Source organism: Schistocerca piceifrons, chromosome 1 (assembly GCF_021461385.2).
Source record: "Schistocerca piceifrons isolate TAMUIC-IGC-003096 chromosome 1, iqSchPice1.1, whole genome shotgun sequence".
Classification (NCBI taxonomy): domain Eukaryota; kingdom Metazoa; phylum Arthropoda; class Insecta; order Orthoptera; family Acrididae; genus Schistocerca; species Schistocerca piceifrons.
The window spans coordinates 288418071-288431759 of NC_060138.1; the positions used below are offsets into that span (position 1 = coordinate 288418071).

At 40.3% G+C, this 13689-nt stretch overlaps 1 protein-coding gene across 1 annotated transcript in view; it reads right to left on the reverse strand.

Moving 5' to 3' along the window:
- LOC124780708 (KAT8 regulatory NSL complex subunit 3) overlaps positions 1-13689 on the reverse strand; it is a 167873-nt gene that overhangs the window by 33335 nt on the left and 120849 nt on the right. The window contains exons 11-12 of the mRNA XM_047253802.1: positions 11069-11255; positions 2098-2223 (exon numbers count right to left, since the gene is read on the reverse strand). Of these exons, the coding sequence (XP_047109758.1) occupies positions 2098-2223; positions 11069-11255 (313 nt within the window). The remainder of the gene's footprint in view (positions 1-2097; positions 2224-11068; positions 11256-13689) is intronic.

Sequence of the window (13689 nt, forward strand, 5' to 3'; positions counted from 1 at the left end):
ACGCCCTCGCTCAAAGTCCGTCAACTGCACATACGGTTCACGTCCACGCTGTCACGGCATGCTACCAGTGTTAAAGACTGCGATGGAGCTCCGTATGCCACGGCAAACTGGCTGACACTGACGGCGGCGGTGCACAAATGCTGCGCAGCTAGCCGCATTCGACGGCCAACACCGCGGTTCCTGGTGTGTCCGCTGTGCCGTGCGTGTGATCATTGCTTGTACAGCCCTCTCGCAGTGTCCGGAGCAAGTATGGTGGGTCTGACACACCAGTGTCAATGTGTTCTTTTTTCCATTTCCAGGAGTGTATGTTGTCTGCAGCTTAATGGTCAAATGACTACAGCCCAATAAACAAAAATAAAATGTATGGGGTATTCTGTAAGTAAGTACTTAAAACAATTTCAATACTTACGGTGCTGCACACCAATAAGAGGATGAGCAATACTAGAAAGAAGGATATTTTTTTTTCAAAAATTAATTGATTGATTATTAATTACTATTAATACTCAATCAATTAATTTCTGCAAAAATTAATTATTATTAATACTCAATCAATTAATTTATCCTTTTTTCTAAAATTGCTCATCCACTTATCGGTCTGCAGCACTAATGCTTATAGGAGTTGCAAACACCATAGTCCAGAATTTACTTCAAATTGTACTACAATGATAATATCATGTAGTCTGATTCTATTGTAATTACCTCTGCAACATTTGAGTTTATAACTAATTACAGCCACACCTTTCTTGCGATACCTTTCTCCACTAGCATATGTAGACTCTCCTTGCACTGGTACCATGCATAAACACCAATGGATTTGCAATGGTGATTGCTAATGCTCCCAAACTAAATAGTGAAAGAAAGGTGTTATTCTAACCAATCACACTGTTCCAATATTTAAATGTCCGCCCCCGGTAGCTGAGTGGTCAGCGTGACAGACTGTCAATCCTAAGGGCCCGGGCTCGATTCCCGGCTGGGTCGGAGATTTTCTCCGCTCAGGGACTGGGTGTTGTGTCGTCCCAATCATCATCATTTCATCCCCATTGACGCGCAGGTCGCCGAAGTGGCGTCAAATCGAAAGACCTGCACCAGGCGAACGGTCTACCCAACGGGAGGCCCTAGCCACACGGCATTTCAATATTTAAATGTGCAGCACTCATAACACTTGTGGTACTTACGTTGTGATACATCAATGACCACACTAATCACACAAAAGATGATATTAAAAAAGGGGGAGAAAAAGGGTTCTTGCCAGTGACTACAGGAATGAATATCTATCTTCAACAGACATTAATGACTGCAGGAATAAAAGTACAATGCTATACTACTTCCCATTTTTCACTTGATCACTGTTGTAAATGTAGATATATATTCAAATTAATGATATGAATATAATAGAGGGAAACATTCCACGTGGGAAAAATATATCTAAAAACAAAGATGATGTGACTTACCAAACGAAAGTGCTGGCAGGTCGATAGACACACAAACATACACACAAAATTCAAGCTTTCGCAACCAACGGTTGCTTCATCAGGAAAGAGGGAAGGAGAGGGAAAGACGAAAGGATGTGGGTTTTAAGGGAGAGGGTAAGGAGTCATTCCAATCCCGCGAGCGGAAAGACTTACCTTAGGGGGAAAAAAGGACAGGTATACACTCGCACACACACACATATCCATCCGCACATACACAGACATGGATGGATATGTGTGTGTGCGAGTGTATTCCTGTCCTTTTTTCCCCCTAAGATAAGTCTTTCCGCTCCCGGGATTGGAATGACTCCTTACCCTCTCCCTTAAAACCCACATCCTTTCGTCTTTCCCTCTCCTTCCCTCTTTCCTGATGAAGCAACCGTTGGTTGCGAAAGCTTGAATTTTGTGTGTATGTTTGTGTGTCTATCGACCTGCCAGCACTTTCGTTTGGTAAGTCACATCATCTTTGTTTTTAGATATATATTCATTATCTTTTGATTCACTTTTCTAATTTCTACTTTATTTAAAGGATACATAAAGCTTTTGTTACTTAAAAGTAAGTACCCAAATCTAGTTGTTACATAAGGAATTAAAAAACAAGCACTACAATAAGCAATTCTTAACTAACCTCTCATACTGCCTGTATTGCTCACAGAGACATATGTAGGCAGTGTTGAAAGTGATGACTTAGGTGGTGATTCTAGCCCAGGTGCAGACTGATTTGGGGTGCTGGTTGCTGCATGTTGTGAGATATCTGAAAAACAAAGGACATATCTAGAAGATAAACACAATATACTACCCAAACAGATGCTAACTGTAAAGTAAAACCAACATGTTTCTCACCTGCACTTCAACACCACATGTAAAAAAAGTCCTGTAAGCCTGAAAGTGCAGGAATTTTCAAAGTACCCTTTTCCCAGTTTAAAAAACATCCATGTTCCTTTGTGGTGGGTACTAATAATTACTTCAAAGTGGTTGAAAGGCCAAATCAAAAGGAGTTGTGTCAGTTGGAACAGGTGGTGGGAGGAAAGAGGCATGGAGTGGGAGGGAGGGTAGGTGAAGGGCAGCTGATGGCTGGGAGGGAGATGCAGCAGGTGCACTGGATAGGAATGGAACACGGTCACTGGTACAAGTAACCCTGAGATTGTGCAACACACAATGATGATAGCTTGGAGGAGTGGATTGGGAGGGGGAGAAAAAACAGAGGAGAGAGAGGAGGGAGAGAGTGTGGGGATTAGGGCAGAAACACTGTATGAATGAAGTTAGAATCCTAGGCAGAGGACTAATGGGGTTTGAGGCCAGAAGGATTATAGGAATGAAGGATGTGTAGTAAGGATAACTCTCGTCAATGTAGTTCCGAAAAGAAGGTGCTGGGGGCATGGATCCAGATGGCAAGTGTTGTGAAAAAGCTATTCAAATTGAGCAAGTTGTGCTCAGCAGTGTGTTCTGTCCCTGGGCACTCAGCTCTGCTCTTGGGCAGTTTGGTGTTGGTCATTCATTCAAGCAGACAATTGGATGGTAGTCATGCCCACATAATATACTGTGCAGAAACTGTTGGTATATGACATAGCTCCTTTCACAGATGGCCCTTAAGCTGCTGCGAGACAATAAGCCTATGGCAGGAGTTGATGAGGATGTGCTGAGTGAGTGAAGTGAACAGGTGCTACACCTCAGGCAGAGGGGTGGGAGTCAGAGTGGCATCTGGATATTGTGTCAATTGGGTGGGCAACAAAATACATCTTTACGAGGGGTGGAAAGAACTGTAGCTAGAATGTCCCCAATGACTGACATCATGGCGAGGGTATGGTTCAGTTGCTCCGATCTGGGATGTTACATGATCCCTATACGCTAACTTCCCCCATGCCCAGGGTCTCATTGCTATTGAACTCTAGCTCTCCCATGTCATCCCAATTCCAAGTCCCCTACCTAATTCCTTATACATGTACCTAATAACATTTTCACATATAGCTACTTCTTGTTTGAGGCAAAGATACGTACTCAAATCCACAATATGACCATTGGCACACAAGTGACACCTCTTGTACCAGTCTCTCTGTGAATTGTAGAAAGGAAATTTTACTGAACTGGAAAATGCCAAATCTGTTGTCTGGTTCAGGTTGTTGTTGTAGTAGTAGTAGTAGTTGTTGTTGTTGTTGTCTTCTGTCCTGAGACTGGTTTGATGCAGCTCTCCATGCTACTCTATCCTGTGCAAGCTTCTTCATCTCCCAGTACCTACCGCAGCCTACATCCTTCTGAATCTGCTTAATGTATTCATCTCTTGGTCTCCCTCTACGTTTTTTACCCTCCACGCTGCCCTACTGTACTAAATTGGTGATCCCTTCATGCCTCAGAACGTGTCCTACCAACCGATCCCTTCTTCTAGTCAAGTTGTGCCACAAACTCCTCTTCTCCCCAATCCTATTCAATACCTCCTCATTAGGAATGTGATCTACCCATCTAATCTTCAGCATTCTTCTGTAGCACCACATTTCAAAAGCTTCTATTCTCTTCTTGCCTAAACTATTTATCGTCCATGTTTCACTTCCATACATGGCTACACTCCATACAAATACTTTCAGAAACGACTTCCTGACACTTAAATCAATACTCGATGTTAACAAATTTCTCTTCTTCAGAAATGGTTTCCTTGCCATTGCTAGTCTACATTTTATATCCTCTCTACTTCGACCATCATCAGTTATTTTGCACCCCAAATAGCAAAACTCCTTTACTACTTTAAGTGTCTCATTTCCTAATCCAATTCCCTCAGCATCATCCAACTTAATTCGACTACATTCCATTATCCTCGTTTTGCTTTTGTTGATGTTCATCCCATACCCTCCTTTCAAGACACTGTACATTCCGTTCAACTGCTCTTCCAAGTCCTTTGCTGTCTTTGACAGAATTACAATGTCATCGGCGAACCTCAAAGTTTTTATTTCTTCTCCATGGATTTTAATGCCTACTCTGAACTTTTCTTTTGTTTTCTTTACTGCTTGCTCAATATACAGATTAAATAGCATCGGGGAGAGGCTACAACCCTTTCTCACTCCCTTCCCAACCACTGCTTCCCTTTCATGTTCCTCGATTCTTATAACTGCCATCTGGTTTCTGTACTAATTGTAAATAGCCTTTTGCTCCCTGTATTTTACCGCTGCCACCTTCAGAATTTGAAAGAAAGTATTCCAGTCAACATTGTCAAAAGCTTTCTCTAAGTCTACAAATGCTAGAAACGTAGGTTTGCCTTTCCTTAACCTTTCTTCTAAGATAAGTCGTAGGGTTAGTATTGCCTCACGTGTTCCAACATTCCTACGGAATCCAAACTGATCTTCCCTGAGGTCGGCTTCTACCAGTTTTTCCATTCATCTGTAAAGAATTCGCTTTAGTATTTTGCAGCTGTGACTTATGAAACTGATAGTTCGGTAATTTCCGCATCTGTCAACACCTGCTTTCTTTGGGATCGGAATTATTACATTCTTCTTGAAGTCTGAGGAAATTTCGCCTGTCTCATACATCTTGCTCACCAGATGGTAGAGTTTTGTCAGGACTGGCTCTCCCAAGGCCATCAGTAATTCTAACGAAATGTTGTCTACTCCCAGGGCCTTGTTTCAACTTAAGTCTTTCAGTGTTCTGTCAAACTCTTGACGCAGTATCATATCTCCCATTTCATCTTCCTCTACATCCTCTTCCATTTCCATAATCTTGTCCTCAAGAACATCGCTCCTGTATAGACCCTCTATATACTCCTTCCACCTTTCTGCTTTCCCTTCTTTGCTTAGAACTGGGTTTCCATCTGAGCTCTTGATATTCATGCAAGGGGTTCTCTTTTCTCCAAAGGTCTCTTTAATTTTCCTGTAGGCAGTATCTATTTTACCCCACATGAGATAAGCCTCTACATCCTTACATTTGTCCTCTAGCCATCCCTGCTTAGCCATTTTGCACTTCCTGTCGATCTCATTTTTGAGACGTTTGTATTCCTTTTTGCCTGTTTCACTTACTGCATTTTTATATTTTCTCCTTTCATCAATGAAACTCACTATCTCTTCTGTTACCCAAGGATTTCTACTAGCCCTCGTCTTTTTACCTACTTGATCCTCTGCTGCCTTCACTATTTCATCCCTCAAAGCTACGCTTCTTCTTCTACTGTATTTCTTTCCCCCATTCCTGTCAATTGTTCCCTTATGCTCTCCCTGAAACACTGTGCAACCTCTGGTTCTTTCAGTTTATCCAGGTCCAATCTCCTTAAATTCCCACCTTTTTGCAGTTTCTTCAGTTTTAATCTACAGTTCATAACCAATAGATTGTGGTCAGAGTCCACATCTGCCCCTGGAAATGTCTTACAATTTAAAACTTGGTTCCTAAATCTCTGTCTTACCATTATATGACCTATCTGAAACCTTCCTGTGGTAGACTACTGATATCTTCATGTTCTGTAGCCTGGGACAAGTTGCTATTCTCATTCCTCCACAACCTCTCCCCTTTGCTTCATCTGGTTCTCCTCAGTTCAACCTGCCACCTTCCTAGACATTGGCATCTACCTCTCAGACGGCTCCATCCAAACTTCTGTTCAAATCAAGCCCATTAAAAGTCAACATTACCTGCATTATGACGGCTGTCATCCCTTCCACACCAAAAAATTGCTCTTATATAGTTCGGCCATTTGCAGATGGTGTATTCACAGAATTCCTTTGCACTGTATACTGAAGGTCTGACAAAGGCCGTCACAGACAAGCACACTAACCATCAAACCTAGTCCATAAACAGATTTCCGGCACCGTATCCTCACACACCCCTAATACTGCAACATCTCCAAGAACCAACATCATTCCATATCCTCACACACCCGCAATACTGCAACATCTCCAAGAACCAACATCATTCCAAGGTTGCAGTAACTGAAACATGTTCTTTGCTACATCCATCATCATCCCTGGAAATGAGGGACATTCAACCTACAATCCTTCAAACTTCTCCTAAAGTGCATTATTTGGTTGCCTGCTCAACCTACACAATATCTTGGTCTGTCTCTATGCTGCTCCCACTGCCAACCTTTTACCAGATGGGTCATATCACAGTAGAAGACTCAGGTGCAAGACTTGCCAATTCACCCTCACATGCCAGCTCCGCTGCAATTTCTACACAGTATTTTATAGGTATTACCACCAACAGACTATCCACTTGAATGAACTAACACTGCCAAACTGGTCAAGAGCAGAGTTGACTCCTCAGTGGTGGAACACACTGAGTACAGCATGCTCAGTTTCAGTGGCTGCCTGTATCCTTCCCAGGAGTACCATCTTTTCTAACTACAAAGATTGGAGTCATTCCTGCAGTACACCCTTTATTCCATTATCCTGGCCTCAATCTCCATTATCTTCCTGCAGCCACACCCTCCTTCATAACATTCCTCTTTCCTGTCCATTATAATTATTCGGGCTGTTATGCCGTGGTCGGTTGATGACTTCTGTGTCGATTCCCAACATTTCGTCTCCGACTGCGGGAGACAGTAGCGAGCCAGTGGGTGTGTTGGACCTTCCATTGAGCTACGGACCCCCTTGAAGATGTCTCCCGCAGTCGGAGACGAAACGTTGGGAATTGACACAGAAGTCATCAATCGATCACAGCGTAACAGCCCGGATAATTATAATGGACATGATATTTCCGGCTATGGAAGTCTACATTTTAGTATTCCTCTTTCCTGACCCCCCCCCCCCCCCCCCCCCCCCGATACACACCCCTAAGTCAAATGCTGCACTAACTTTACGGTTCCAGTACCCCTAGTACCCCTGCTTCGCTTTCCTATAACACGTACCTGCTGCCTCTCCCTCCCACATTACTACTATCTCACACACCCACTGCCACCCTCTGAGCCATCCTTCTCCAACCCTTCCACTTGTCTCCCACACCACCCAACACAACTGCACTAGCTCAAAATTGAATTTGTCCAAAATTTCTACTGTTCTATGAGTTGGTACCTTCACTTCTAAATTATTTGTATTCTACCAGAACTCTCATTAGCAGCCGTTATGTATCATATGACACGGATGTGCTAGAAAACAGCTGCCACACAATCATGCCATCTTAGCAGTTGACATCCACACATTCTGAAATTGCACCAGCATTCATATGAAGATGACTTAGATCAGTGAGAAGAGTTTTATGAATGGATAAAAACAGTACACAGAAATAAGGGCAGATCATAATAAAATGAATTTAATACACAGGAACAGTTTAAAGAGAAGCAAATAAATAAAAAATGCATTCTTACGATAAAATTGGAAACTTGCTTCCAAAATTCTAGTTTCATTCAGATTTTACATGCAAAATCTACATTTTTGTGTTTTTATACACACCACTTCTTCATTTTAAACTTGTGCGAATCAAATCAAAGTTTATAAGAAGGTACACAAATACATGTAATTAATGGTCATCCTGTTGTTTTGTGAAAGTTTTATCCATTACCCATTTATCCATTAAGTTGTACATACAATCTGGTTTTATGCAATTCACACATGCTGAGACAGTTTAAAATGATACAGATGATGGTAGAAAATATATTCTTGTGGAAATAATAGGAAATATTTGGATAAATCTTTCACCACTTGAGTTTTATGTGCGAAAAATCACACATTCACACCTGACACTGTGTTTCATAGAAATTCGTTGCATTTTGAGCATTCCATTTGGATATAATTGAAAAACTAGTTATTACAGTTGATTATTATTTTGTTGTTTATTAGGATTTCATTCACCAGGGCTTAAAACAATTGAAAACTCTTTGGACGTGCTAAACAACAAATGTACCAAACCAGAATTATCCCCAGCCCTGTACAAAATGATATACTGTTTGACCGAGGATTTAAAGCGTTACCAATAACCACGTGGAAAATTAAACTAATATGAAAACTGCCATAAAAGTAACTGTCAGAAAAAAGGTCACCTTCTTTTAACCACTAGAAAATGCTTTCCTTCGCTTTCTTCATTATTTCAGCCAATCATATTCTTGCTCAATTAGGGCTGTATGTTGCAACATTTCATGCCAAAATTATTCAAGCTGAGTTTTACTAGCAGTGGTTTCACAATTTTCAGTTTTTTTACTTTGAATAAACAATGAAAAGAATTTTAAGTTAAGTGACAATAACAAAGTGTACAATTTTCAATAGTTTATTAATTGTTGTGTGAATCACTGAGCTTGCAATATAATAAGCTTTTAAGTAGGTTTAACTATGTAATATGGTCGTACTGTAAGTCTGTCAATGTAACAAGGTGGCACAGTTGTTAGCATGCTGCACTCACATTCTGGAGGAGGACAGTTCAAACCCGTATCTGGCCGTCCTGATTTAGGTTTCTGTGATTTTCCTAAATCACTTCAAGTAAATGCTGGAATGCTTCCTTCAAACGGATACGACCGCCTTCCTTCCCCATTCTTCACTAATCCGATGCAACCAATGACCTCACTATTTGGTACCCTCCCCCAAATCAACCCAACAATTTACATACCGGGTGATCAAAAAATCAGTATAAATTTGAAAACTGAATAAATAACGGAATAATGTAGATAGAGAGGTACAAATTGACACGCATGCTTGGAATGACATGGGGTTTTATTAGAACCAAAAAAATACAAACGTTCAAAAAATGTCCGACAGATGGCGCTTCATCTGATCAGAATTAGCATAACAAAGTAAGACAAAGCAAAGATGATGTTCTTTACAGAAAATGCTCAATATGTCCACCATCATTCCTCAACAATAGCTGTAGTCGTGGAATAATGTTGTGAACAGCACTGAAAAGCATGTCCGGAGTTATGGTGAGGCATTGGTGTCGGATGTTGTCATTCAGCATCCCTAGAGATGTCGGTCAATCATGATACACTTGTGACTTCAGGTAACCCCAAAGCCAATAATCGCACGGACTGAGGGTCTGGGGACCTGGGAGGCCAAGCATGACGAAAGTGGCAGCTGAGCACACGATCATCACCAAACGACGCGTACAAGAGGTCTTTCACGCGTCTAGCAATGTGTGTCAATTTTTACCTCTCTGTCTACATTATTCAGTGGTTTATTAAGTTTTCAAATTTATACTGACTTTTTGATCACCCGGTACATTATTATCAAAAATTTCACACAGTATTTAATATTTCATTTGATACCGTTTTTATCTTTGCTGTTATTTTGTGCACTGTATTAAGTAATTATGGTACTTTTCATACATTTGCTTATAAAGTCTCATATGTACATGAATAAAATGTGAGTAGGTAATAAACAAAAAAAATGAAGAAAAGCAACAAAAATTAAAAATATTTTACAAAATTAATAAATACAACAAAAAATTAAAAACAATACAACTCCCATGGGTATGTGACCTTGACGATGTGATGAGACTTGCTTGCTCTGAGGACACAGTAGGCTATAGAGGACAAGTTCAGCTGTACCAGGCAAGCAAGTAATCATAGATGAACCACATTAATGATGCCCAACTTAAGCAACATTATTTTGAAAGACAATATAAAATCTACATTAGATCAGTTGGCACTCGAGTTGACAAAAATCTATGTCTGTTGTCAAACTTTGGTGGTCTAGTATCAAAATTATGGTAGAGTAAAAGTTAGGAAACAGAATGAAAACTGCTCCTATCATAACATAAAAAAGGCGAACATGTCCTGGGCAGACTTAGCGATGTAAAGGAATCACGATAGTTTTTTGACTTATCTGGCAGCTTCAAAGCATTTAAATCGAAACATCTTGACATATTTGCACCTTTTTATGAGTTAACCTACTTCCCCAGCACAATGAGCTCTCTCAGTTGCAAGATGTTGAGACACCTGCATCTTGCAATTTATAGGCTAAAGATGCTGATACCATGCCCAAAACCCAGAAGATTTGCCAGCCATCATAAACAATGTATAATATTATATGGCTGAAGAGGATACGTGTACCAGCTGAAAAAGTTTTTCGGGTGAAATAAAATTTCTTGGCATGGGTTTGTTCCTGGGGGGAGGGGGACAATATTACTTTTTTTTTTTTTTTTTTTTTTTAATTTCTGGGTGGGAGGGGGGTTGATTATTTTCCCTGAAGGAACCATTTCTCCCCCAAAACCACACTCCCATTACATGTATGGTGAGAGGTGTAAGAATCAACAGACACAAACTTATGCACTTTTATTGAATGGAATGCATCTACAATAGGAAGTATCCGAGAGAAGGGGTGCATCTATAAAATGACATATCCCAGGGTGGAAATGTATGTATCCTGAACTTTAATTACATGTTGTGTCATCCTGCACGACATGACAAATGCCATATTGGATGACATTACGGCATGTGTCATGTTGTACACAAGACATCACATAATATGCTACTTGACACAATGCATTATATAATATGATGGAGTACTAATGCTAACAAGTAATGAAAGTGTGAATAAGTCAAGATGTTTTGATTTAAATGTCTTTGAAGCTGCCATATAAGTCAAAAAGCTAGTTCCCTTCTTTCACATTGTTAACTCCGCTATGATAGGAGCATTTTTCCTTCCAGAATGCTTATGAATAAAGTTTTAAAATACAATTACAACATTAATGTAAAAAACTAAAGGTCTTACCAGAACGGGGACGCTTGACTGACGAAGAAGTCATCTCAGTGAAAGGTAGTTTCCGTTTTCCTTCTAGCTTATTAGTTACACTATTTTCTGTAACACTACTTGCTGCTGTTACTGTATGATTGGTAATTGGTCTTAACTGTGGCCTTGGTGTTATTAACAAAGTTCCTAGAAATTCAGCTACTTCATCCTGTGAAAAAGAATTGGAATGCAACACCTTGAGAAAATTTTTAAATAATGCTATAATTCATATGTAAACACGCAACATGAATCACTCCTCCAAACGATAATTGCTGCTCATTATTTGTCGACAACTAACAATGTGATAATTATTTTGATGGTTGTGCAGTTGGTGACTATGTGCCCTTATACTCCTGACATCATTTGCTAAGATCTGGGGGATCAACATTTAAAACAGACAATAACATCTACTATTTCCGGAAGGGATAAAAATAATGCAATAACGAGTCCACAAGCTTTATCTACTCCTCTGAGTACAATACTTTTCAAAGCGAAATTGCAGAACAATAATGGTTGTGTATGCAAAGCTTGGATGAAGTTAACAATTTGAATAAAGTAACAATCATTCCTTTGACAATTAAATATTGCAATTAAACACTCAAAATACATATGGAATGTGTAGGAAGTGCACATATTCAGGAGTACAAATGGTATGGATGCCAATGTACAATCACAGGAAGTGTAACATATGAGGCATGTCTGTAAAATAAGGACTCCATTTTCATTTTTCTTTCAAAATAGAAAAAACATTTACTGGCAATGAATATTGCATTGAAAGTCTGGCTTTCGGATATTTTCCAATGTTATCACCTTTGTGATCAACGTACATCTGCATGCATTGTGGCATTTTTTGTACACCCTTGTGATGGGAATCTCCCACTAGATTGCACAGGTAGCGCACAACCTCATTTTTCAACTTGTCGTCAGTCTGGAAATGCATTTCATTCAGGTGTGACTTCGACTCAAGAAACGTGAAATCACTAGGTGCCAAGTCTGTACTGTAGGGAGGATGGGTGAGGATGTCCCTTCTGAACTGGACTGGAGATAGGCTGTTTCATGGGCAGTATGGAGGTGTGTTATTATGATGAAAACATCAGCATTCCCCTCCTTCAATTTTGAATGGTACGATGTAGTCGTTTTAAAGTGTCACACTGGTGAGCAGTGTTTATTATTGTGCTGGTAGGCATAAACTCTTACAGCAATACACCTTTTCTGTCCCAGAGCACACTGGACATCACTTAGCTGACAGAGAATGTTGGTTTGAATTTTCACAGTCTCACTGAACTTGAATGCTGCCACTGACAAGACTTTTCTTTAGTTTCAAGTCTCGTATAGCATACCCAGGATTCATCGTCAGTGACAACTGAACCCAAAAACTGCTTGCCCTGTTCTGCATAGTGCTCCAGGACTCTGTGAGCTGCTTCAACATGCTGCTGTTTACAGTCTTCAGTGAGCATTTTGGGGACCTACCTCACACAAACCTTGCAATAATGCAAATGTCTGGTCAAAATCTTTCCAACTGAACTCTTACTGACTTCAGGAATCTGTTCACACAGCTCATGAACTGTGACACACCAACCTTCAATCATTTATTTCTCCACTTTTGCAATTGTTTCGGCCAAAACTGAAGGCCAACCAGAATGCTCTTTGTCATGGACATCTGTATGTCCATAATTGAGCTCTCTGACCCACTTTCATACATTTTTGACATCCATAGCTGTGGCCCATAGACTTCACATGACTGACCATGAATGTCAATGGGGGTAGTGCCCTTGGCACTCAAAAAATGGATTACTATACACAACTCGCATCTGACAAGAGAAGTGAGGGGGAGTCAAGACTGAGTGTCACACTGCGCTTGGGTTGGTGGTGATCTGAAAGACAAGAGCCAAGCTACATGCCAGTGTTGCCAGATCTCGCATAAAAGTGTTCCTCACAGCTCTAGCGTCTTTGAGACCTTACTTTATAAACACACCTCTTATCATGGGGTACATTGACACACATGAAGCCTCTTTCTGCAGCATTACCTGTATGGTCACAAGAAGAATCCCTTTTATACAGTAAATTTGTGCTTTGCTGATACCAAACAAAGCTTGCTGTGTTACTGAAAGATAAACTGGTGTTAGTTACATCGTATCTATCACAAGTAGTAGATCAATAGTTCACCAAGCATAAAAAACTGATTCATTTGTTTCCACACATGACAATGTAAATCATTCATATAATCAACTGATGAAATAATGCACAAGTGACTAAAAGTTAAAATATTGAGGAAAATCCCCTCCCCATTTCCGTTGCATGAATGTACAATCTTTGCTGCAGGGGTACCGGTTTTGGCTCACACGTCCATTCTCAATCAACACACCTTGTTATTAACTGTAACTAGTCATACAATATGGTGACAAAAGGTACAAACAGCTTCTGTACAGAAAGTAAAACTTTGAACAACAAGTACTCTCATTGATAAGTCAGCCTATGTGTCTACTGTTTTACCAGAACAGTTTGGTTGTCATTCTAGTGTCACAGTAGACACGTGGGCTAGCACTTGTCACCTACAATTTGACTTTCTGTACAGAAGCTATTCGTGCCTTTTGGCACTGTTA